General features: G+C 49.5%; 1 protein-coding gene across 1 annotated transcript in view; it reads left to right on the forward strand.

Moving 5' to 3' along the window:
* The window catches only part of LOC140206422 (uncharacterized), a 340,374-nt gene that overhangs the window by 85,621 nt on the left and 228,169 nt on the right, over positions 1-26,584 (forward strand). Inside the window, exons 10-13 of the mRNA XM_072274789.1 lie at positions 1,174-1,236; positions 4,701-4,775; positions 7,241-7,324; positions 20,394-20,450. Coding sequence (XP_072130890.1) covers positions 1,174-1,236; positions 4,701-4,775; positions 7,241-7,324; positions 20,394-20,450 — 279 coding nt within the window. The remainder of the gene's footprint in view (positions 1-1,173; positions 1,237-4,700; positions 4,776-7,240; positions 7,325-20,393; positions 20,451-26,584) is intronic.

Consider the following 26,584-nt stretch of genomic DNA (forward strand, 5'->3'; position numbering starts at 1 on the left):
GTTCACAGGACCTTTCACCACCACTGTCACACAGACTACCCTTTGTTCCTGCCCCCTCCCACCATCCTGTCTACTCACTGACTGTGAGAGGAGAGGCGGCTGCAGGGTAAATGAGTGGGGAATGGCAGTAATTTGTGAAATGACATCGAATCATAGAGTTACTCCACTTGCAAACAGACCCTTCAGCCCAACTCATTTATGCTGAATAAGTTTTCCACTTCAGTCAGTTCTGTTTGCCTAAATCTGAACAGTTCCTATTCACATACCTTTCTAAAGGTAATTAAACACTATTTTTGTCTCCACCTCTACCATCTCCTCATACCCACCAGCCTCTGTGTGAAAAAGTTGTCCCTCAATCTATCCCCTGTCACCTTAAACCTGTGCCCTCTGGTTTTAGTCTCCCCCTCCCCGGGGAAGTTGGTCTGACCCACAGGAAAGGTTTGGTGATTGTGTCTGCACCATTATTTTCCACCCCGCACATTACTTTTCCCACCTCCCCCTCTCCCTTGCCCCCAGTCCTCGCCAATGAGAATGTGGCCCTCCTTTCCAGAGGAGTGTGGAGGGGCTCGATCCAATTCCTCAGCGTGGAGGAGGCCAAGTACTTACTGAGCTGTACAAAGTTACAAGGGACAGACATGGGGTAGATCGTGGGAAGTAATTTCCTGTAGCAGAGGCCCTGGGTTTAGGGTGAGGGGTAGGGGAAGCAGTGAGAATGTGAGGGAGGTTTATCCTACAGAGTGAGGTTAGAATCTGGAGCTCACTGCCTGAAGGGGTGGTGGGGCAGAGCCCCTTGCAATGTTGAACAGGTATATGGAGGAACATCTGAATCACCAAGTCAGAGAAGGGTATGGACCGAGTAAATTGGTTTAGCGTAGTTAGTTATGAAGGACAGCAGGAGATGGCAGACAGAAGGGCTTGTTTCGGTGCTGTGTGACTCTGGGCTGGGTTCGGAGCGATGTCTGGGTGGGAGGTTGTAGGATAGAGATGGGAGAGGGAATGTGCCGGAGGAACTGGGGAGTGCAGAGGATGAATGGCCTGTTCACAGGCTGCTGTCTGGAGCAGCTCTTGCTCTGTCCCGGCACCACTCTCCTTTGCCTGTGCCGTGATCAGGCGGGTTTTACTAAATGGTTTTCACAGACGTGCATTCCATCTGCTTCTGTTCCCTTTCCACAGGGTCTCCCAGGCTCCCCTGGTCTGATGGGTCCACCCGGCCCTCAAGGTGATCCTGGTCCACGGGTGAGTTACGTTTGCAATTGCTCCACTTCATAGTAGAGAGCCCGTCTGCAGCCCCCGTCGCTCAGCACTGGGGTAAATGGGTGAACTTGGCACACAGTACACAACATAGAGAATGGCATTAACTTGCTCTCAGGCAGGGGCAGATTAGAATCAGAATCAGGTTTAATATGTCATAAAATTTGCTGTTTTGTGACAGCAGTATATTGGAGAACATAATAACAATAACAAAACTATGAATGACATTTAGAAGGATAGATCAAAAAATTAAATTAAATAAGTTGTGCAGAAAGAGTTTCAGGAGCCCGGGAGGTCTGACTCAGCTCCAAGGTGCATTTGTGCAAAGAAACGTCTTCTCCATAACAGAAATCGCAGAGCACAGAGAGATGGTTTGATTTTATTTTGAGAAAAAGTAGTTGTGAGGTTGTGTGAGCTCGGCTGAACTGAGACGCAGCTAGTGTTTGGAAGGGTGAAAAGTGAAGGAGCTCGTGTGTAGCCGTAGCTACTGGTACGCTTACTCCTGCAGGTTTCCCCTGAGAGTCACTCAACACGCAGCCAAGTGAGAGAGAAAGAAAAAGAATTCTTTGACATATGTTACCGAGTCAGCTTCACACAAACCAGATGTTGGAACTTATTAAAATGCAGAGTTGGGAGCATTTGTCTCTGGCAAGAACCGTCTGTCTCGGCGGATCTCATTTCAGTCTGTGACGCTCCCTGGATTTAAAGTCTGCTTCTGGTTCGCCGTCCGCTGATACAGTTAAGGAATGTCAACATTGGCTGTCAGTGGCAGACTCCTCAATACAAGGGCAGCCTGTCTCCCTGGGTGCCCACGGCACGCCGGCGATTCAGGGCTGTTAATGCCTTTCCATCACAGGAGGGCAGAGCCAACCCTGCAGAAAGCTCAATCCCAAAGCACCTCCATCCAGCAGAAAGAATGTGACCTTCACAAATCCAGCTGGAATCTCAGAACCAACCCAAGGGAAACCCTGCATAGCAAGAGCCCATCAACAGCACCTTCAGTCATTCAGTTAAGTTAACTTTGTTTGGAGATGAATATTTGTCACCAGACACCAGGAAAACTGCAGTCACATCAACAAATAGTGTGAGGAGATTGGTCCGAACCTCAACAGTGTATACACATTAACTTCAGATCTACAAACTACCTCCACACTCTCCCTTAGTGCAGCATCTCCCACAGCGTGACCCCACTCAGCACCACCCCTCCCACAGCGTGACCCTCCCTCAGTCCCACCCCTCCCACAGTGTGACCCTCCCTCACTACCACCCCTCCCACAGTGTGACTCTCAGTACCGCCCCTCCCACAGTGTGACCCTCAGTACCGCCCCTCCCACAGTGTGACCCTCCCTCAGTACCACCCCTCCCACAGTGTGACCCTCCCTCAGTACCACCCCCCCACAGTGTGACCCACAGTGTGACCCTCCCTCAGTACCATCCCTCCCAGTGTGACCCTCCCTCAGTACCACCCCTCCCACAGTGCGACCCTCCCTCACTACCACCCTTCCCACAGTGTGACTCTCCTTCAGTACCACCCCTCCCACAGTGTGACCCTCTCTCTGTACCACCCCTCCCACAGTGTGACCCTCCCTCAGTACCGCCCCCCCACAGTGTGACTCTCAGTACCGCCCCTTCCACAGTGTGACCCTCCCTCAGTACTGCCCCCCCACAGTGTGACCCTCCCTCAGTACTGCCCCCCCACAGTGTGACCCTCCCTCAGTACCGCCCCTCCCACAGTGTGACCCTCCCTCAGTACTGCCCCTCCCACAGTGCGACCCTCCCTCAGTACCGCTGCTCCCACAGTGCGACCCTCCCTCAGTACCGCCCCCCCACAGTGTGACTCTCAGTACCACCCCTCCCACAGTGTGACTCTCAGTACCACCCCTCCCACAGTGTGACCCTCCTTCAGTACCACCCCTCCCACAGTGTGACCCTCTCTCTGTACCACCCCTCCCACAGTGTGACCCTCCCTCAGTACCGCCTCCCCACAGTGTGACTCTCAGTACCGCCCCTTCCACAGTGTGACCCTCCCTCAGTACTGCCCCCCCACAGTGTGACCCTCCCTCAGTACCGCCCCTCCCACAGTGTGACCCTCCCTCAGTACTGCCCCTCCCACAGTGCGACCCTCCCTCAGTACCGCCGCTCCCACAGTGCGACCCTCCCTCAGTACCGCCCCCCCACAGTGTGACCCTCAGTACCACCCCTCCCACAGTGTGACCCTCCTTCAGTACCGCCCCTCCCACAGTGTGACCCTCCCTCAGTACCGCCCCTCCCACAGTGTGACCCTCCCTCAGTACCGCCCCTCCCACAGTGTGACCCTCCCTCAGTACCGCCCCCCCACAGTGTGACTCTCAGTACCACCCCTCCCACAGTGTGACCCTCCTTCAGTACCGCCCCTCCCACAGTGTGACCCTCCCTCAGTACCGCCCCTCCCACAGTGTGACCCTCCCTCAGTACCGCCCCTCCCACAGTGTGACCCTCCCTCAGTACCGCCCCCCCACAGTGTGACTCTCAGTACCACCCCTCCCACAGTGTGACCCTCCCTCAGTACCGCCCCTCCCACAGTGTGACCCTCCCTCAGTACCACCCCTCCCACAGTGCGACCCTCCCTCAGTACCGCCGCTCCCACAGTGCGACCCTCCCTCAGTACCGCCCCCCCCACTGTGTGACCCTCCCTCAGTACCGCCCCTCCCACAGTGTGACCCTCCCTCAGTACCGCCCCCCCACAGTGTGACTCTCTTAGTACCACCCCTCCCACAGAGTGACCCTCCCTCAGTACCACCCTCCTACAGAGTGATCCCACCCCCTTCAGAACACTCCTCCCAGGGTGTGACTCTTCATTTGTACCTGCCTTCCCACAGTGTGACTCTGATTGTATTGTTAATGTGAAGGCTCTAATGATAATCTTCCTCATTGTTTAAAAAGCAACACACACAAGTTGTTGTAGGTACTCAACAGGTCAGACAGCATCTGTGGAGGGGAATAAGCAGTCAACATTTCGGGCCGAGACACTTTTCCCCTCCATGGAGTCTCTGGTGTTTAGTGACGAGCATCCCTCTCTCGGCCAGCCATGCAGTGTGGTCATGGACAAAATGGGTGCTGGAAACATGTTCACATCGTGGGAGCTTGGGCGGGTGTCGGGGCTAACTTCAGGGTAATGTCTGAGCTGAGGGAGTTAGGGTGCTCACTCTGCAAAGTTGCGATATTGGTGCGGCAGGCCTCTGTTATCTGATCTTTCCTGTTTTTTGGGCTGTCTATACTTTCCACAGGTGTTTGTCATGGAGGGAGAGCCCCTGGCAGGGGGACAGAATGGTGGTTTTCTTGAAGGAATTCTGGAATGTGGGAAGTATGCACTGGTTTCCCTGAGGCTGTGCTTTTGCCTGGCTCAGCCCCTGAATTAACAGGACCACACTTGCCCTGGGACATGACGCGATGCCTCTCTCTCCCAACAGGGTCCAATCGGACGAGCCGGACTTCCAGGGGCTGATGGATTACCCGGACCACCTGGCACAATGCTGATGCTTCCGGTGAGTTTACTGCTCTCTGCCTTTGATACTACATCTGCTCAGTACAGAACACTGCACGACTACAGCACAGAAACAGGTCTTCATCCACCTAGGCCGTGCCAAAATATTACTCTGCCTAGTCCCACTGACCTGACCCAGGACAACAGCCCTCCAAACATACAAACATCTTCTGTCTGAAATGTTCCACCACCCAGGACCCAGGACCCATCTCACTCCTTACTCTCAAAACCTCTCACAACAGGGACTCTCCCCGCCCCTCCCCAACCCCTCACTGTCATCAACCCCTCCCCACCCTATCCTTCCCCAGGGACTCTCCCCCCTCCCCAACCCCTCACTGTCATCAACCCCTCCCTACCCTATCCTTCCCCAGGGACTCTCCCCCCTCCCCGACCCCTCACTGTGATCATCCCCTCCCCACCCTATCCTTCCCCAGGGATACTCCCCCCTCTCCGACCCCTCACTGTGATCATCCCCTCCCCACCCTATCCTTCCCCAGGGACACTCCCCCCTCTCCGACCCCTCACTGTGATCATCCCCTCCCCACCCTATCCTTCCCCAGGGACACTTCCCCTCCCCGACCCCTCACTGTGATCATCCCCTCCCCACCCTATCCTTCCCCAGGGACTCTCCCCCCTCCCCGACCCTTCACTCTGAACTCTAATCATCCCTTCCCCCACTGTGTTGTTCCCAGGGGTTGTACCCTCTACCCCATCCCTTCACTGTGACCTTTAATCACTCCCTCCTCACTGTCACTCTCCAAGGACCCTCTCCTCCCCCCTTCACTGTGCTGTCCGGACACCCTTTCACTCCCCCACTCCCCCACTCCACCCCTCCCCAAGTGATAAAATCAGAGGAAGGTGGAAATGCTCAGCAATCAGACAGCATCTGCGGGGACAGTTCCTGATTGAACACCCTTCCCCAGTCCTGATGGAGGAGGGTCTCCCCTCACAAGCATCCACTGTTGCTCTCCTCACAGACACTCACTGACCTAATGGGTTTCCAGCATTTCCTGGTTTTATTACAGACTTGCAGCGTCTCATCCCTGGCTCAGGTTGGATGAGATGAGAACAAGAGGACATGGGTAAGGATAAAAGGTGAAATGTTTCAAAGGAACTTGAGGGAGGGTTGTTGACACAGAGGGTGGTGAGAGTATGAAAAGAGCTGCCAGTGGAAGTGGTGAACGTGGGTTCGATTTCAACTTTGACTGGAAACTCGAACAGTACATGGATGGGAGGGATATGGTCCGGGTGTAGGTCAATGGACTTGGTAGATCTGAGTAGACGGGCTGAAGGGTTTGTTCGTGTAACTTTGTTTACTTCTGGTGAGAGGTTGTTGTTCATGGGACCCTGGTGCCACAGGAGGTTCTAATCTCCAAGTGGGACAGTGATAGGGTGATGGGGATAGACTTTATTATGCCTCTTTCAGGTTGTAAGTACTGATAATGGAGGATGGAGAGCTATTAGGTTTAAAGATACTACAGCCTATCCCTACAGAGGCATTGGCTGTAGTATTAAATAATATTTGTCATTCATTTTCACTAAGTGGGCAGAGCAGCTGCCTCACAGACTCAGAGAGCCAGGTTCGATCCCAACCTCTGCCACGGTCTGTGTGGAGTTTGTACCTTCTCCCAGTTTCCACGTGGTTTTCCCCGGGTGCTCCGGTTCCTTCCCACCTCCCAGAGATGTGTAGCTCGGTGAATTGATCGGCTGTTGTAAGTTGTCCCTAGCGTGTGGGTGAAGGGTGGGACCTGAGGGAGTAGATGGGAATGTTGGTAAAATAAAATGGGATCAGTGTAGGATTGAGGTCGACACAATTTACGGCTGTAGACTTGGAAACAACCTATTGCCTGGGTAACCCATTCCACCTGCCTGCATTTACATATTCTTGTAAACCTTTTCTATATATGGTAAGGTTCAATTCAGTTGGGGGTAGGTTTTGTCAGAATAGGTGTTGCGGATTGGGGGCTTTGGATTGTTTTTCTGTTGCTGAAAATTGTTGGGCTGCAGATGTTTTCGGTTGCTGTCCTGTTGGGGAAAGGCATTTGGGGGGTTTGGGTATTTGGGAAAGCTGCTATGGGTTTGGGTATGTGTAGAATAGGGAGTGGGGGCTATGTGCTTGTTGGGAGATGGGAGATCCCTCCAGCAAGAGACACCACTCAGCCAGAGTCAGTGATGGATCCTCCAGCCTGAGCCAGTGATGGGGTCCTCCACCCAGACCCAGTGATGGTTCATTCACCTTGAGCCAGTGAGGGTTCATTCACCCAGAGCCAGTGAGGGATTGTCCAGCCTGAGCCAGTGATAGACCACCCAGACCCAGTGATGGTTCATTCACCTTGAGCCAGTGAGGGATTGTCCAGCCTGAGCCAGTGATGGATCATACATCCAGGGCCAGTGATGGACTGTGATCTGCTATGGTTTTGCCTCTCTAGATGTATTAATTATGTTGTTCTCTACATTTCACTGTAGTTCCGCTATGGCTCCAGCGGTGAGAAAGGACCTCCGATATCTGCACAGGAGGCACAGGCACAGGCCATTCTACAGCAGGCCAGGGTAAGTATCACTGGCACTTACTCATTGGTTCATAGCTTGGACCCAGTACCGGACCCCATTGACACCTGCTATTACTTGTCACCTGCCAAGTTTGACTCTGTAGCTTCCCCACGTGCATAATATGCATCTTCCCTCTACATTTCCAGTCCCTCTGAAGGGTCTCAGCTGACAGTATCAACTATTAGTTCCTTTCCATAAATGCTGTCTGACCTACTAAGTTCCTGCAGCATTTTATGTGCTAATCTGTTTGATTTTCTCAACCCCATTCATGTATAAGCCCTCTTCTGATTTGATTTTCCAAAATACATCCACTTTATACTTACCATAAGGCCATAAGACATAGGAGCAGAATTAGGCCATTTGGCCCATTGAGCCTGCTCCGCCATTTAATCATGGCTGATCCATTCTTTTTTCTCCTCCTCATCCCCATTTCCCAGCCGTAATCCCATAAACTTTGATGACATGTCCAAAAAAGCAACCTATCAATCGCTGCCTTAAGTACACCCAATGACCTGGCTGCATGTGCAACAAATTCCACAAATTCACCACCCTTTGGCTAAAGAAATTTCTCTGCATCTGTTTTGAAATGGTACCCCTCTATCCTGAGTCTTATCCTAGATTCTCTCACCATGGGAAACATCCTTTCCACATCTACTCTGTCTAGACCTTTCAATATTTAAAAGGTTTCAATGAGATCCCCCTTCATCGTTCTGAATTCTAGACAGTACAGACTGAGAGACATCAAATATTCCTCGTATGATAACTCTTTCATTCCTGGAATCATCCTTGTGAACCTCTTCTGAACCCTCTCTGATGCCAGCACATCGTTTCTAAGATGGAGGGCCCAAAACTGTTCACAATACTCAAGATGAGGCCTCAGCAGTGCCTTCTAAAGCCTCAGCATCACATCCTTGTTCTTGTATTCTAGATCAGGGATCCCCCTTTTTTTTGCACCGCGGACCGGTTTAGTATTGACAATATTCTTGCGGACTGGCCGACCTGGGGGGGTGGGGTAGGGTTGCCAACGGACAAGAGTAGCAGTTAAATATGCTGTGTTTACCCCGAGAAAGACTACAATGACCATGAAGCCTTGCACGGGCACCTGTGTGCGCATGCATGTACATGCCGATTTTTTTCTACAAGTCGCTTTTGGCGATTCTGTTCTGAGGGGGTGCTAATCACAACTGGTATATAGGTGATAAGTGGCTAATACACTCAATTTCCTTTCTAAAAGGGTTTATCTAACGAATTTAATATTAAACACACAGTGCATATTTTCCTCGCTTGAATATAGTGATAAGTCAATTATCAGGGGAGGACAGGGGAGCCTGAAGTAAGTGTTGAACGAACTTCCAGTAGAAGTGGTAGAGGCAGGATCGATATCATCATTTAAAGAAAAATTGGATAGATATATGGACAGGAAAGGAATGAAGGGTTATGGGCTGAGTGCAGGTTGGTGGGACTAAGTGAGAGTAGCACTTGGCACGGACTGGCAGGGCAGAGATGGCCCGTTTCCGTGCTGTAATTGTTATATGGTTATATAAGTCACTTATAAGTCAATAGCATCATAACATTTTAAGTAACGTTCAGATATTAAACACACAGCACATATTTTCCTCGTATGAACATATAAAGTCATTGCAACACACTAATACAGTATTGCTGAATCAGTGGGAGCCCTGGGCTTGTTTCTCTGCAACAAGACGGGGCCATCGAGGGGTGATGGGAGAGAGCGATACTCGAAGGGGATTCCTTATGTCCAGTCTATTCCACAATTTAGTTTTCGTTGCATTCATTGCGGAGATATGTTGGAAATGGAAGCAATGTTTTCAGTGCTTTCGTGGCTATCTCAGGATATTTAGCCTTGACTTTGATCCAGAAGGCTGGCAGAGATGTTATGTCAAACATACAGCCCGCCGTCATTTGCAAGCTCGAGGAGTTGATCTCTTTCCCACGCTGACATGGATGATGCGTGCGTAATGACCTCGCGTGCGTTCAAGTTCAACAGTGGGCGTGTTAGGGAGTGAGGAAAGGTGCAGCTGACTCATATCGTTTCATATTGCCAAATCATATTGTTTCCTCACAGCCCGGTAGCAAATGCTTTGCGGCCCAGTACCAGTCCGCAGCCTGGTGTTTGGGGACCGCTGCATGACATACCACCCAATCCAGTATAGCTGATCCCCTAGTAGGCTCAATGACAAACTGCTCTGAAATGCCATCTCTTATGCATTCAACAATCTCACTCTCTTGAGATTCATTACCAACCTGATTTTCCCAATCAACCTGCATGTTAAACTCTCCCATGACTACCATAATATCGCTCTTTTGACTCTGTTTTGGGGATAAGGTATTGATGTGGATAGAGAATTGGTTGGCAGACAGGAAGCAAAGAGTGGGAATAAACGGGACCTTTTCAGAATAGCAGGCAGTGACTAGTTGGGTACCGCAAGGCTCAGTGCTGGGACCCCAGTTGTTTACAATATATATTAATGACTTAGACGAGGGGATTAAATGCAGCATCTCCAAGTTTGCGGATGACACGAAGCTGGGCGGCAGTGTTAGCTGTGAGGAGGATGCTAAGAGGATGCAGGATGACTTGGATAGGTTAGGTGAGTGGGCAAATTCTGAGTTGGTTGATCAGCCATGATCATACTGAATGGCGGTGCAGGATCAAAGGGCCGAATGGCCTACTCCTGCACCTATTTTCTATGTTTCTATGTTTCTCTCTTTCCTGTTGTAATCTGTGGTCCACATCCCAGCCACTGTTGGGAGGCCTGTATATAACTGCCATCAATGTCCTTTTTCCCATGCAGTTTCTTAATTCAACATCTTTTAACCCTATGTCACATCTTTGTACTGATTTGATGCCATTCTTTACCAGTAGAGCCACTCCACCCCTCTGCTTACCTCCCTATCCCTCCGATATAACATGTAACCTTGAACATTCAGTTCCCAACCACAACCATTTACTGATGGTCACAAAATCATACCTGACAGTCTGTAATAATGCAACAAGATCATCCACATTATTCCTTATACCCCACGAATTGAGATACAACACCTTGAGTACCGTACATGTTACCCTTTTTTTGATTTTGCCTCCCTCATGTACTGATACTCACCCTGTTGGCTGCAACTATGCCACATCACCTGCCTGCCCTTCCTGGCAGTCCGACTGCATGCTATCTTTACTTTTTTACCATCCGTCCTATTCTGAGTCCCATCACTCTGGTTCTCACCCCCCCGCCAAACCGTCCCCAACAGCTCTAACAAACCTGCCCACGAGAGTATTGGTCCCCCTCGGGTTCAAGTGCAACCCATCACTTTTGAGCAGGTCATTCCTCCCCCAGAAGAGATCCCAATAATCCAAGAATGAAGCCCTGCCCCCGCACCAACTTCTCAACCACGCATTTATCTTCCACATCATCCTGTTTCTACCCTCACAGTCAGCAATCCAGAAATTACTACCAGGAGGTCCTGCTTCTCAGCTTTCTACCTAGATCTCTAAATTTTCTTTTCAGGACCTCTTTGCTTTTCCTTCCTATGTCATTGGTACCAATATGTACCAAGACATCTGGCTGTTCTCCCTCCCTCCCCAAAAGTCATAGAATGCTAAAGCACAGAAACAGTACCTTCGGCCCATTTAGTCTGTGCCAAACTATTAATCTGCCTATTCCCATTGACATGCACTAGCACCATAGCCCTGCATAACGCTCTTATCCACGTACCTAACTAAATATCTCTTAAATGTTGAAATCAACCCCACATCCACTACTTGTGCTGGCAGCTTGTTCCACACCCACAGCACCCTCTGAGTGAAGACATTCCCCCTTATGTTCCTCTTTAAACATTTCACCTTCCATTCCATGACCTCTAGTTGCAATTCCACACAACAGTGCAAAAAGCCTGCTTTTATACACTTCCTATGCCCCACATAATTTTATATACTTCTGTCAAATCTCCATGTTCCAAGGAATGAAGTCCTAACCTATTCAGCCTTTCTCTGTTACTCAGGTTCACAAGTCCTGACAACATTCTTGAGAAATTTTCCTGCATTCTTTCAACCGGATACGATAGAGTCTTTTAGCGGATACGATAAGGGCTTTTAGCGGATACAACAGGATCTTTTAAGAGACTTTTGGATAGGAACATGGAGCTTAATAAAATAGAGGGCTATGGGTAACCCTAGTAATTTCTAAGGTAGGGACATTTTCGGCACAACCTTGTGGGCCGAAGGGCCTGTATTGTGCTGTAGGTTTTCTATGTTTCGATGTTTCTTATTTGTATCTTTCCTGTAGGTAGGTAACTAACTCTGGACACAAAATTCCAAATTAGGCCTCTCCAATATTTTATACAATTGCCACATAATATCCCAACTCCTGTTCTCAGTGCACTTATTTATGAAGGCCAATGTGCCAAAAGCTTCCTTTATGACACTATTTATTTGTGAAGTCACTTTCAAGAAATTATGGATCTGTGCTCCTAAATCCCTCTGTTCTACCACACTCTCAGTGCCCTACCCCACACTGTGTAAGGCTTATCCTGGTTAGTGTTCCCAAAGTGCAATGCTTCAACCTTATCTACATTAAATTCCACCTGCTATTTTTGATCCAATTTACCAGATTATCATCTGGTTTGTCAATATAGATGAGAAACAACGGACCCAGCAACGATCCCTGTGGCACTCTAGTAGTCAGGCCTCCAGTCAGAGAGGCACTCTCTGGATTCTTCTGTGAAGCCAATGTTTAAACCAATTTACTGCCTCATCTTGAATGCTAAGCAACCGAATCTTCTTCACCAAAATCTCATGCAGGCATGGTTAAAGACCTTGCTAAAGTGCATGTAGACAACATCCACTGCCTTGTCTTCATCAACTTTCCTGGTAACTTCCTCAAAAAAACTTTATAAGATTGGTTAGACATGACCTACCATGCACAAAACCATGCTGACTATCCTTAATCAGTCCCTGGCTATCCATATACTTATACAGTACATCTGGTCCCTCAGAATACCTTCCAACAACTTTCCCAGTACTGGTGTGAGGCTCACCAGCCTATAATTTCCTGGCTTATTCTTAAGGCTTTTCTTAACCAATAGAACAACATTAGCTATCCTCTAATCCTCTGGCACATCACCCATGGCTAAGGATTTTTAAATATCTCTGCTAGGGCCTTAGCAATTTCTGTACTTGCCTCCCACAGGTTTCAAGGGAACACATTGTCAGGGCTCAAGGCATCAATACTGCCTCCTCTGTAATATGTACAAGGTTCATGATCTTGCTGTTGCTTTGCCTCCCTTCTATGGACTCTGTGTCAGTCTCCCAAGTAAATATAGATGCAAATAAATCCATTTAAATTTCCCCATCTCTTTTGGCTCCACACATAGATTACCACTCTGATCTTGCAGAGGATTGACTTTGTCCCTTGCTATTCTTTTGCCCTTAATATATCTGAAGAAGCCCTTGGGATTCTCTTTCACCTTGTTTGCTAGATCATTCTCATGCCTTATTTTAGCCCTCCTGATTTCCATAAGACCATCAGGCATAGAGTAGAATTGGGCCATTTGGCCCATCGAGTCTGCTCTGCCATTCAATCACGGCCGATATTTCCCTCCCTCAGCCTCACTCCCCGGCCTTCTCTCCGTAACCTTTGATACCGTGTCCAATCAAGAACCTATCAAGCTCTGCTTTAAATATACTCAACTACCAGGCCTCTACAGCTGCCTGTGGTAAGAAATTCCTCAAATTCACCACCCTCTGGCTAGAGAAGTCTCTCTGCATCTCTGTTTTGAAAGGGCGTCCCTCTATCCTGAGGCTGTGCCCTCTTGTCCTAGACTCTCCCACCATGGGAAGCATCCTTTCCACATCTACTCTAGGTCTTGCAACATTTGAAAGGTTTCCTTATTAAGTGGTCTCTTGCATTTGTTATACTCCAAGTATCGAATTTATCTTACCTGTCTATATCTGCTATGCACCTCCTTCTTTGTCTTAACCAGCGTTCAATGTTTCTTGAAAACCAAAGTTCCTTGATCCTATTATTCTGACAGGAGCAATCAAACTCTATAGGCTCAAAATTTCTCTTTTGAAGGCCTTCCATTTACCAAGTACACCTTTGCCAGCAATCAACTTGTCCCAGTCCACACTTGCCAGATCCTTACTAATACCATCAAAACTGGCCTTTCTCCAACTTAGACTCTCAACCCAAGGACCAGACCTATCTTGTTCCATAACTACCTTGAAGCTAATTCAACAGTTCCATTTAACGTCAGAGAATGTGTTCAATATACAACCTGACATTCTTGTTCTTTGTAGACGTCTACAAAACCTGAAGAGTTCCCCAAGAATGAGTGACAGTAAAGATGTTAAAACCCCAAAGGCTTCCTACTCTCTCCCTCCCACACACAACTAGCAGAAAAATAATGACTTTCCCCCTCCCTATTTACTTCAGCAAGAAACGCATTGGCATCCTCCACCTACCATGAAGTAATTTCAAAGCCCCCAAGAAAGACCATGATCTGCAGTGCATAAAAACTAATCACTCACTGAATGATTCAACATACCACAGGCTCTCTTTCTCCCTAATATAGGGACAGAGCTGCCACCCTTTCACTGTGAGAGGGGAGACATATACAAAGGACTCACTGATTTATGGTGATAAAGCTTCGGAACCCTGAAGGCACATTTATCTTCTAGGCTGTGTCCTAGGGGTATCGAAAAACAGGAACAAGTCACATTTCTGCACAGAGCCTTAGTTTGAGTGTTGTTCTAGGCTGGGTTCTTCGACAGAACACCATCCACCCTGAAAAGGAAAAGGAGAGGCATTAAAGATAGAAATTAAGCTGTTTCCACAGTTGTTGTGCACCATCGTAGCTCTGCCCACATATGGCATTGTGATCACTAGATGCTGAGTGTTCTCCTACACAAAGTGCTCTGTCTCATTCCCTTATAGAAGATCTAGAATCACACTCTCTCATTGGGACTTCTATGTACTGATTAAGGAAACTTTTCTCAACACATTTGACAAACTCTTTCCCATCCAGCCATTTTACATTAAGGGAATGTAAGCTAATATGTGGAAAATTAAAATCATCTTCTATCACAACCTTATGTTTCTTGCAACAGTCTGCAATCCCTCTACAAATGTGTTCCTCTAAATCCTGCAGATTCTTGGCTAATCTATAATATAATCCCGGTAACATGGTCATACCTTTCTTATTCCTCAATTCTACCCAAAAGCCTCACCAGACGAGCTCTGCAGTCTGTCCTGACAGAGCTTTGCTGTGACATTTTCCCTGACTAGTAACACCACCCCTCCACCTTTCATCCCTCCTGCTCTGTCATGTCTAAAATGGAAAGTTGAGCTGCCAGTCCTGCCCCTCCTGCAACCGTCTCAGTAACGGCTGCAATATCTAATTCCACATACTGATCCCTGCCCTGAGCTCATCGGCCTCTTCCAATAATACTCCTTCCATTGAAATATACACAGCTCAGGACAGTAGTCCCACCATGCTCAAACTTTAATCGCTGACTTTGTAAGTAGACTGAACAACATCTTTCTCCATAAACTGTACATTATCTGTTCTGGTGCTCTGCAACTCAAATATAAACCCCTCCACGCGGCACTAGCAAACCTTCCCATTAGGATATTAGTTCTCCTCCAATGATCCAAAAATCTGAAGTCCTCCCTGCTGCACCATCTCCTTAGCCACGTGTTAAACTGTATGATCTTCCTATTTCTAGCCTCACTAGCAGGTGGCATGGGTAGCAATTGTGTCCTTTAACTTAGCACCTAACTTCCTGAACTGACCTTGCAGGATCTCGTCACCCATCCTACCCATGATTCCTGGGGTGGCAGGACTTTCATATGATAAAAGACTGGATGAACTAGGCTTATACTCGTTGGAATTTAGAAGATTGAGGGGGGATCTGATTGAAACATATAAAATCCTAAAGGGATTGGACAGGCTAGATGCAGGAAGATTGTTCCCGTTGTTGGGGAAGTCCAGAACGAGAGGCCACAGTTTGAGGATAAAGGGGAAGCCTTTTAGGACTGAGATTAGGAAAAACTTCTTCACACAGAGAGTGGTGAATCTGTGGAATTCTCTGCCACAGGAAACAGTTGAGGCCAGTTCATTGGCTATATTTAAGAGGGAGTTAGATATGGCTCTTGTGGCTGAAGGGATCAGGGGGTATGGAGGGAAGGCTGGTACAGGGTTCTGAGTTGGATGATCAGCCATGATCATACTGAATGGCGGTGCAGGCTCGAAGGGCCGAATGGCCTACTCCTGCACCTATTTTCTATGTTTCTATGTCATTGGTACCAATGTAGAGCACAACCTCTGGCTGCTCACCCTACATTTCCCATATCAAAATCTATTTGCTACTCCTTGGTCCACTTTCAGAATAACCATGAAGTCCTGGTAATCTTTGGTAATCTCCTAAGTAACACCTTTTACTTCCATATTATTTGCAAATTTACTGATCATCCCTTGAGCATTCACATACAAGTCATTTGTAATAATGACAAATAATAGTGATCTCAACGCTGACGCCTGTGGCACATCACCAGGCAGCGGCCCCCGGCCCCCCATTCCAAAAGAGAATGTTTAAATACGTTCAAGCATTTAGAAGTCAAGGAGGAGGTGTTGTGCCTCCTGATGAGTATAAAGGTGGGCAAGTCCGCAGGGCCTGATGGAATTTACCACAGGTTATTAAAGGAGGCAAGAGACAAGATTTCTGGGGCTTGACCAGTATCTTCAAGTCATCCCTAGCCTCAGGCCAGGTCCCAGGGGTCTGGCAAGTGGCTAATGTTGTACCTCAACTTAAGAAGAGAACAAGGGAAACTATAGACCAGTGAGCCTCACGTCGGTTATAGGGAAATTGCTGGAGCAAACTCTTAGTGATAGGATATATAAGCATTTGGAAACTCATGGCCTAATTAGGGAGAGCCAGCACAGCTTTGTGTGCGGCAGGTCGTGCTTTACCAGCTTGTTTGATTTTCTTTCACAAAGTGATGAGAGAGACTGATGAGGCTGGGGCAGTGGCTGTTGTCTACATGGATCTTAGTACAACATTTGACAAAGTCTCATTAGAGGATAATGGGGTCTGTGGAGAATTGGCTGTTCGGATTCAGAGCTGGCTTGCACACAGAAGACAGAAGCTAGTGGTTGAAGAGACTTATTCGAGCAGCAGGTCAGTAATTAGTGACATTCCACAGGGATCTGTGCTGGGATGCCTGCTGTTTGTAATGTACAGAAATGACCTGGATGTAAATATAGATGGGTGGGCTAGTTAGTTTGCAGGTGATACTAAGATTGGTGGAGTTGTGGATACTGTAAAATATTGGCAAAGAATACAGTGTGATACAGATCAGTTGGCGATATGGGCGGAGAAATGGCAGATGGAGTTTAACCCAGAGAAATGTGAGGCATTGAATCACGGTAGGGCAAGATCCTTAGTGTGCTGCTGAGCAGAGACATCTTGGGATCCAAGTTCATAGCTCCTTGAAAGTGGCTACAGAGATCAGTAGAGTCATTAAGACGGGTTATGGAAGGCTTTGCATTTATTAGTCAAGGCATTGAGTTCAAAAGTCATGAGGTTATGTTGCAACTTAAAAAAAAAACTCTAGTTAGGCCACATAAGACCATAAGATATAGGAGCAGAAGTTGGTCATTTGGCCCACCGAGCCTCCTCTGCCATTCAATCATGGCTGATCAAATTCTTCTAGTCATCCCCGTTACCTTGCCTTCTCCCCATACCCTTTGTTGCCCTGATTAATCAAGAATCTATCTATCTCTGCCTTAAATGACTTGGCCTCCACAACCGATCGTGGCAACAAATTCCACAGATTTTCCACCCTCCGACTAAGTTAATTTCTCCGCATCTCTATTCTAAATGGACGTCCTTCAATCCTGAAGTCGTGCCCTCTTGTCCTAGACTCTCCTACCTTAGGAAATAACTTTGCCTTATCTAATCTGTTCAGGTCTTTTAACATTCGGAATGTTCCGATGAGATCCCCCCTCATTCTCCTGAACTCCAGAGAATACAGCCCAAGAGCTGCCAGATAGTCCTCATACAGTAACTGGAGAAATGCATACAGTTCTGGTTGCCCACTACAGGAAGGATGTTGTGGCTTTGAAGAGGGTGCAGAAGAGGTTTACCAGGATGCTACTGAGTTTAGAGGGCATGTGCTACCAAGAGAGTCTGGATAAACTAGGGTTGTTTTCTCTGGAGTGCCAGAGGCTGATGGGAGATCTGACAGAGATTTACAGGATTATGAGGGGCATATAGAGAGTGGACAGAGAACATCTGTTTCCCAGGGTTGAAATGTCTAATACCAGAGGGCATGCATTGAAGGTGAGAAAGGGTAGATTCAAGGGGGCTATAAGGTGTAAGTTTTTCACTCAGAGAGTCATGGATGCCTGGGGTGTGCTGCCTGGAATGGTGGTAGAGGCAAATTACACATCAGAGGCTTTCAAGAGATGTTTGGATGGACACGTGAATGTAAGGAAGATGGTAGGATATGTAGGTAGGAGGGGTTAGTATTTAGCTGTTTTGATTTGTTTTTTAGTTAGTTCGGCACAACATTGTGGGCCAAATGGTCTGTTCCTGTGTTGTAATGTTCTATTCTATTCTACGCAATCTTCAACCATCACCCTCTGCTTCCTCTCTCTAAGCCACTATTGAATCTGCCTAACTTACTGTTCCTGGATTCTGTGGTACATAACCTTTCCATTTTCACTTGTCTGAGTGGAATTCCATCTGCCATTCCCTGGCCCATTTCCCAGTTGATCTAGATCCTATTGCAGCCTCAGACAAACTTTACCACCTCCCCACACCAACAATGTTGGTGTGATCGGCAGCCTGACTGATTACACCACCTACTTTCTCATCTAAGAGAGAGGGTGCAGAGGAGATTTACAAGGATGTGGCCTGGATTGGAAGGTGTACCTTATGAGAATAGGTTGAGTGAACCTGGCCTTTTCTCCTTGGAGTGACAGAGGATGAGGGGTGTCTGATAGAGGTGTATAAGATGATGAGAGGCATTGATCGTGTGGATAGTCAGAGGCTTTTTCCCAGGGCTGAAATGGCTAACACGAGAGGGCAGAGTTTTAAGGTGCTTGGAAGTAGGTACAGAGGGGACGTCAAGATAAGTTTTTTTACACAGAGAGTGGTGGGTGTGTGGAATGGGCTGCCGGCAGCGGTGGTGGAAGTGGATACAATAGGGTTTTTAAAGGGCCTCTTAGATAGGTACAAGGAGCTCAGAAAAATAGAGGGCTATGCAGTAGGGAAATTCTAGGCAGTTTCTAGAGCAGGTTACATGGTCAGCACAACATTGTGGGCCAAAGGGTCAGTAATGTGCTGTAGATTTCTACATTCTAAATTGTTAATGTATGTGACAAAAAAACAGGAGACCCAATATCTATCCCTATGGCACACACCACCGGTCACAGGCCTTCGGTCTGAGAAACAACCTTACTACCTCCTCTGACTCCATTCTCCAAACAAACTTTGGATTTCATTGGCTAGCTCACTTGGATCTCATGTGATCTAACCTTGCTGGGAGAATGATACCAGGAAAGAAAAAATTAACATATGAGAACTATATGATGGCTCTGGGCATGTACTCACCAGAAATCTCTTTGAATCCTACAGAATATTGTAAGGTCTGGATAGAGTAAATGTGAAGAGGATGTTCCTATAGTGGAAGAGGATTCAAATTTCAAGTTTATTTATCACATATACATTGAAACATCCAGTGACAAGAATAGGCTCCAAAGAACCGTCAGGGCTGCAGAAAGGATTATTGGTGTGAAGCTGCCCTCGATCCAGGATTTATCTGCATCTAGAGTCAGGAAGCGAGCAAGCAGCATCATTGTAGACCCATCACACCCTGGACATCACCTGTTCCAACTCCTTCCTTCTGGTAGGCGCTTTAGATCACTGTATGCCAGGACAAATAGGCACAAGAACAGTTTCTATCCGTATGCCATCAGTCTTATGAACACTTGAATTTTAGTCTGTTATAAACCAAGTCCACCTGTACATACACAGGTATACCTCACTGTACATAGTTCATGATTATTTGCACCATTGTTTTGTTTGTTTTTTTTAATTCTGTACAGCGAGAGCTCAAGGAAACCAGCATCAAATTCCCTGTATGTGTCCAAATACTTGGTGATAATAAAGGATTCTGATTCTGATTCTGAAATTCATCACTCCCATTAACAACACAGCCGAGAGTGTGCTGTGGGAGGGTCACAAGTACTGCCACACATTCTGGCATCAACATAGCGTGTCCAGTAAGCCCGGCAGAACACAACATATAAAAGAGCTCTGTTTCAGTCATACCCATACACAATCCTTCAAGGACAAAGTCTTATCAGTAACTGAGGGGACTGTGGACTCCAGGTTGGGAATCTTTCCTATCCAAGTGTTCTTGAAATTTCTCAATGGTAGCTCCCTCAACCACTTCTTCTAGCAGCTCGTTCCGTATACTCACCCCACTTTATGTGAAAGTGTTGTCCCTTAGGTCCTGTTTCAATCTTTCCCCTACCATCTTTTACCTATTTCATAGACCACCAACCCTGGAGTGAAAAAACACTGAGATCTACCAACTTACCATACCCCACATGATTTGCAAACCTCTATGTGGTGACTTTCAGCCTTCTCCACTACAGGGAAAACAGTCCTACCTTACCTGTCTCTCTTTATAAACTAAATCCTCAATCCTGGCAACATCCTTGCAAATCTTTCCTGCACTCCTTCCGAAAGCTGGTGACCAGAACTGCACACGGCTCTGCTAATGTGTGATGATCGGAGAAGTCTGTTGTTCTGCTTAAGTTCAAAATACACAGCCAGTGGTCAACAGGGCCTGTTCCACAAGTTGTCAGACCGTCTGTGATGGGGTGGTCTCGCTCTCTCACACATACTGTAGCGAGCTCTGTTTGCTTGTATCCAGCAGTGGGCTGTGTTTGCCTGTATTTGGCAGGGAACCTAGTTTTCCTGTATCCCGTGTTTGCCTGCATCCAGTGTCTGCCTGTATTGTGACTCTTGTCTCTTTATTGACAGATTGCCATGAGAGGTCCGGCTGGTCCGATGGGACTGACAGGAAGGTCGGGGCCAGTGGTGAGTTTTGGGAACACTCCACTTGGCAGTAGGAAGGACACAGGAGGTCACAGTGCATCCCCACCTACACCTCCCATCACCAATTCACCAACCACACCTCCCATCACGATCACCCACACCTCCCATCATCAGTCACAACTCCCACCATCAGCCACAGCCACACATCCCATCATCACCATCACCCACACCTCCCATCATCACCCACAGCCACACATCCCATCATCACCACCCACACCTCCCATCATCATCACCCACACCTCCCATCATCACCATCAACCACACCTCCCATCATCATCACCCACACCTCCCATCATCACCATCAACCACACCTCCCATCATCACCACCCACACCTCACATCATCACCACCCACACCTTCCATCCTCACCCACACCTCCCATCATCACCATCACCCACACCTCCCATCATCACCATCACCCACACCTTCCATCATCACCATCACCCACACCTCCCATCACCACCACCCACACCTCCCATCCTCACCACCCACACTGCCCATCATCACCACCCACACCTCCCATCATCACACATATCTCCCATCACCATCACCCACACCTCCCATCATCACCACCCACAACTCCCATCATCACCATCACCCACACCTCTCTCATCACCATCAGACACACCTCCCATCACCACCACCCACACCTCCCATCATCACCACCCACAACTCCCATCATCAACACCACCAACACCTCCCATCCTCACCCACACCATCATCACCATCACCCACACCTCCCATCATCACCATCACCCGCACCTGCCATCATCAACAGCCACCATCCCATCATCACCACCCACACCTCCCACCATCACCCACACCTCCCATCATCACCATCAGACACACCTCCCATCACCACCACCCACACCTCCCATCATCACCACCCACACCTCCCATCATCACACACACCTTCCATCCTCACCCACACCTCCCATCATCACCCACACCTCCCATCATCAGCACCCACACCTCCCATCATCAGCACCCACACCTCCCATCCTCACCCACACCTCTCATAACCAACCACACCTCCCATCATCAGCACCCACACCTCCCATCACCACACACATCTCCAATCAGCATCACCCACACCTCCTATCATCACTATCACACACACCTCCCATCATCACCATCACCCACACCTCCCATCATCACCAGTCACACCTCTCATCATCACTCACACCTCCCATCACCACCACCCACACCTCCCATCATCACACAAACCTCCCATCATCACCACACACACCTACCATCATCACCATCACCCACACCTACCATCATCACCATCACCCACACCTCCCATCATCACCATCACCCACACCTCCCATTACCACCACCCACATCTCCCATCACCACCACCCACATCTCCCATCCTCACCCACACCTCCCACCCTCACCCACACCTCCCATCAACACCCACCCTCCCATCAACACCCACACCTCCAGTCATCACCATCACCCACATCTCCCATCATCACCACCCACACCTCCCATCATCATCACCCACACCTCCCATCATAACCATCAACCACACCTCCCATCATCATCACCCACACCTCCCATCATCACCATCAACCACACCTCCCATCATCACCACCCACACCTCACATCATCACCACCCACACCTTCCATCCTCACCCACACCTCCCATCATCATTACCCACACCTCCCATCATCACCACCACCCACAGCTTCCGTCCTCACCCACACCTCCCATCATCACCATCACCCACACCTCCCATCATCACCATCACCCACACCTTCCATCATCACCATCACCCACACCTCCCATCACCACCACCCACACCTCCCATCCTCACCACCCACACTGCCCATCATCACCACCCACACCTCCCATCATCACACATATCTCCCATCACCATCACCCACAACTCCCATCATCAACACCACCAACACCTCCCATCCTCACCCACACCATCATCACCATCACCCACACCTCCCATCATCACCATCACCCACACCTCACACCATCATCACCATCACCCGCACCTGCCATCAACAGCCACCATCCCATCATCACCACCCACACCTCCCACCATCACCCACACCTCCCATCATCACCATCAGACACACCTCCCATCACCACCACCCACACCTCCCATCATCACCACCCACAACTCCCATCATCACCATCACCCACACCTCTCTCATCACCACCCACACCTCCCATCATCACACACACCTTCCATCCTCACCCACACCTCCCATCATCACCCACACCTCCCATCATCAGCACCCACACCTCCCATCATCAGCCACATCTCCCATCCTCACCCACACCTCTCATAACCAACCACACCTCCCATCATCAGCACCCACACCTCCCATCACCACACACATCTCCAATCAGCATCACCCACACCTCCTATCATCACTATCACACACACCTCCCATCATCACCAGTCACACCTCTCATCATCACTCACACCTCCCATCACCGCCACCCACACCTCCCATCATCACACAAACCTCCCATCATCACCACACACACCTACCATCATCACCATCACCCACACCTACCATTACCACCACCCACATCTCCCATCACCACCACCCACATCTCCCATCCTCACCCGCACCTCCCATCCTCACCCACACCTCCCATCAACACCCACCCTCCCATCACCACCCACACCTCCAGTCATCACCATCACCCACATCTCCCATCATCACCACCCACACCTCCCATCATCACCATCACCCACACCTCCCATCATCACCATCACCCACACCTCCCATTACCACCACCCACATCTCCCATCACCACCACCCACATCTCCCATCCTCACCCACACCTCCCATCCTCACCCACACCTCCCATCACCACCCACATCTCCCATCATCACCATCACCCACACCTTCCATCATCACCCACACCTCCCATCACCACCCACACCTCCCATCATCACCATCACCCACACCTCCCATCATCACCATCACCCACACCTCCCATCATCACCATCACCCACACTTTCCATCCTCACCCACACCTCCCATCATCACACACGTCTCCCAACACCATCACCCACACCTCCCATCATCAGCCACATCTCCCATCCTCACCCACACCTCTCATAACCAACCACACCTCCCATCATCAACTCCCACACCTCCCATTACCACCACCCACATCTCCCATCACCACCACCCACATCTCCCATCATCACCCACACCTCCCATCATCACCACCCACACCTCCCATCATCACCATCACCCACACCTCTCACCATCACCCACCCTCCCATCATCACCCACACCTCCCATCATCAACACACACACCTCCCATTATCACCATCACACACCTCCCATCATCACCACCCACACCTCCCATCATCACCCACACGTCCCATCATCATCACCCACACCTCCCATCATCACCATCACACACCTCCCATCGCCACCACCCACACCTCCCATCATCACCCACACCTCTCATCATCACCACCCACACCTCCCATCATCAACACACACACCTCCCATCATCACCATCACACACCTCTCATCATCACCACCCACACCTCCCATCATCAACACACACACCTCCCATCATCACCATCACACACCTCCCATCATCAACACCCACACCTCCCATCATCACCAACCCCTCCCATCATCACCACCCACACCTCCCATCATCACCACCCACACCTCCCATCATGACGCACACCCCCCATCATCACCACCACCCACACCTCCCATAATCACCATCACCCATACCTCCCATCACCACCCGCACCTCCCATCATCACCACACACACCTACCATCATCACCATCACCCACACCTCCCATCATCAACACCCACCCTCCCATCATCACACAAACCTCCCATCATCACCACATACACCTACCATCATCACCATCACCCACACCTCCCATCATCAACACCCACACCTCCCATCATCACCATCACCCACCCTCCCATCATCACCCACACCTCCCATCATCAACACACACACCTCCCATTATCACCATCACACACCTCCCATCATCACCACCCACACCTCCCATCATCACCACCCACACCTCCCATCATCAACACACACACCTCCCATCATCACCATCACACACCTCCCATCATCACCATCACACACCTCCCATCATCACCACCCACACCTCCCATCATCACCAACCCCTTCCATCATCACCACCCACACCTCCCATCATCACCACCCGCACATCCCGTCATCACCATCCACACCTCCCATCATCACCCACACCTCCCATCAACACACACACCTCCCATCATCACCACCCGCACATCCCATCATCACCATCACCCACACCTCCCATCATCAACACCCACCCTCCCATCATCACCCACACCTCCCATCATCACCCACACCTCCCATCATCACCCACACCTCCCATCATCAACACACACACCTCCCATCATCACCATCACACACCTCCCATCATCAACACCCACCCTCTCATCATCACCCACACCTCTCATCATTACCACCCACACCTCACATCATGACGCACACCTCCCATCATCACCACCACCCACACCTCCCGTAATCACCATCACCCATACCTCCCATCACCACCCGCACCTCCCATCATCACCACACACACCTACCATCATCACCATCACCCACACCTCCCATCATCAACACCCACACCTCCCATCATCAACACCCACCCTCCCATCATCACACAAAGCTCCCATCATCACGACAACCACCTACCATCATCACCATCACCCACACCTCCCATCACCGCCACCCACAACTCCCATCACCACCACCCACACCTCCCATCACCACCACCCACATCTCCCATCACCATCACCCACACCTCCCATCATCACCATCACCCACACCTCCCATCATCAACACCCACCCTCCCATCACCACCCACACCTCCCATCACCACCACCCACACCTCCCATCATCACCATCACCCACACCTCTCATCATCACCACCAACACCTCCCATTATCACCACCCACACCTCCCATCACCATCACCCACACCTCCCATCATCACCACCCACACCTCCCATCATCACCATCCACACCTCCCATCACCATCAACCACACCTCCCATCACCATCACCCACACCTCCCATCATCAACACTCACCCTCCCATTACCACCCACACCTCCCATCATCACCACCCAAACCTCCCATCACCATCACCCACACCTCCCATCATCACCCACATCTCCCATCATCACCCACACCTCCCATCATCACCATCCACAGCTCCCATCATCACCATCACCCACACCTCCCATCACCACCCACACCTCCCATCATCACCATCACCCAAATCTCTCATCACCATCACCCTCACCTCCCATCAACACCCACCCTCCCATCATCACCCACACCTCCGATCATCACCACTCACACCTCCCATCATCACCCACATCTCCCATCATCACCCACACCTCCCATCATCACCCACACCTCCCATCATCAACACACATACCTCCCATCATCACCATCACACACCTCCCATCATCACCATCACCCACACCTCACATCATCACCACCCACACCTCCCATCACCACCATCACCCACACCTCCCATCATCAACAGCCACCCTCCCATCATCACCCACACCTCCCATCATCACCATCATCCACACCTACCATCAGCAACACCCACCCTCCCATCATCACACACATCTCCCATCACCATCACCCACACTTCCCATCCTCACCCACACCTCCCATCACCGCCACCCACAACTCCCATCACCACCACCCACAACTCCCATCATCACACACATCTCCCATCACCACCACCCACACCTCCCATCACCACCACCCACACCTCCCATCATCACCCACACCTCTCATCATCACCACCCACACCTCTCATCATCACCACCCACACCTCCCATCATCACCCACACTTCCCATCACCATCATCCACACCTCCCATCATCACCACCCACACGTCCCATCATCACCATCACCCACACCTCTCATCATCACCACCCACACCTCTCATCATCACCACCCACACCTCCTATCATCACCACCCACACCTCCCATCATCACCATCACCCACACCTCTCATCATCACCACCAACACCTCCCATCATCACCACCCACACCTCCCATCACCATCACCCA

This window comes from Mobula birostris, chromosome 12 (assembly GCF_030028105.1).
Source record: "Mobula birostris isolate sMobBir1 chromosome 12, sMobBir1.hap1, whole genome shotgun sequence".
Taxonomy (NCBI): domain Eukaryota; kingdom Metazoa; phylum Chordata; class Chondrichthyes; order Myliobatiformes; family Myliobatidae; genus Mobula; species Mobula birostris.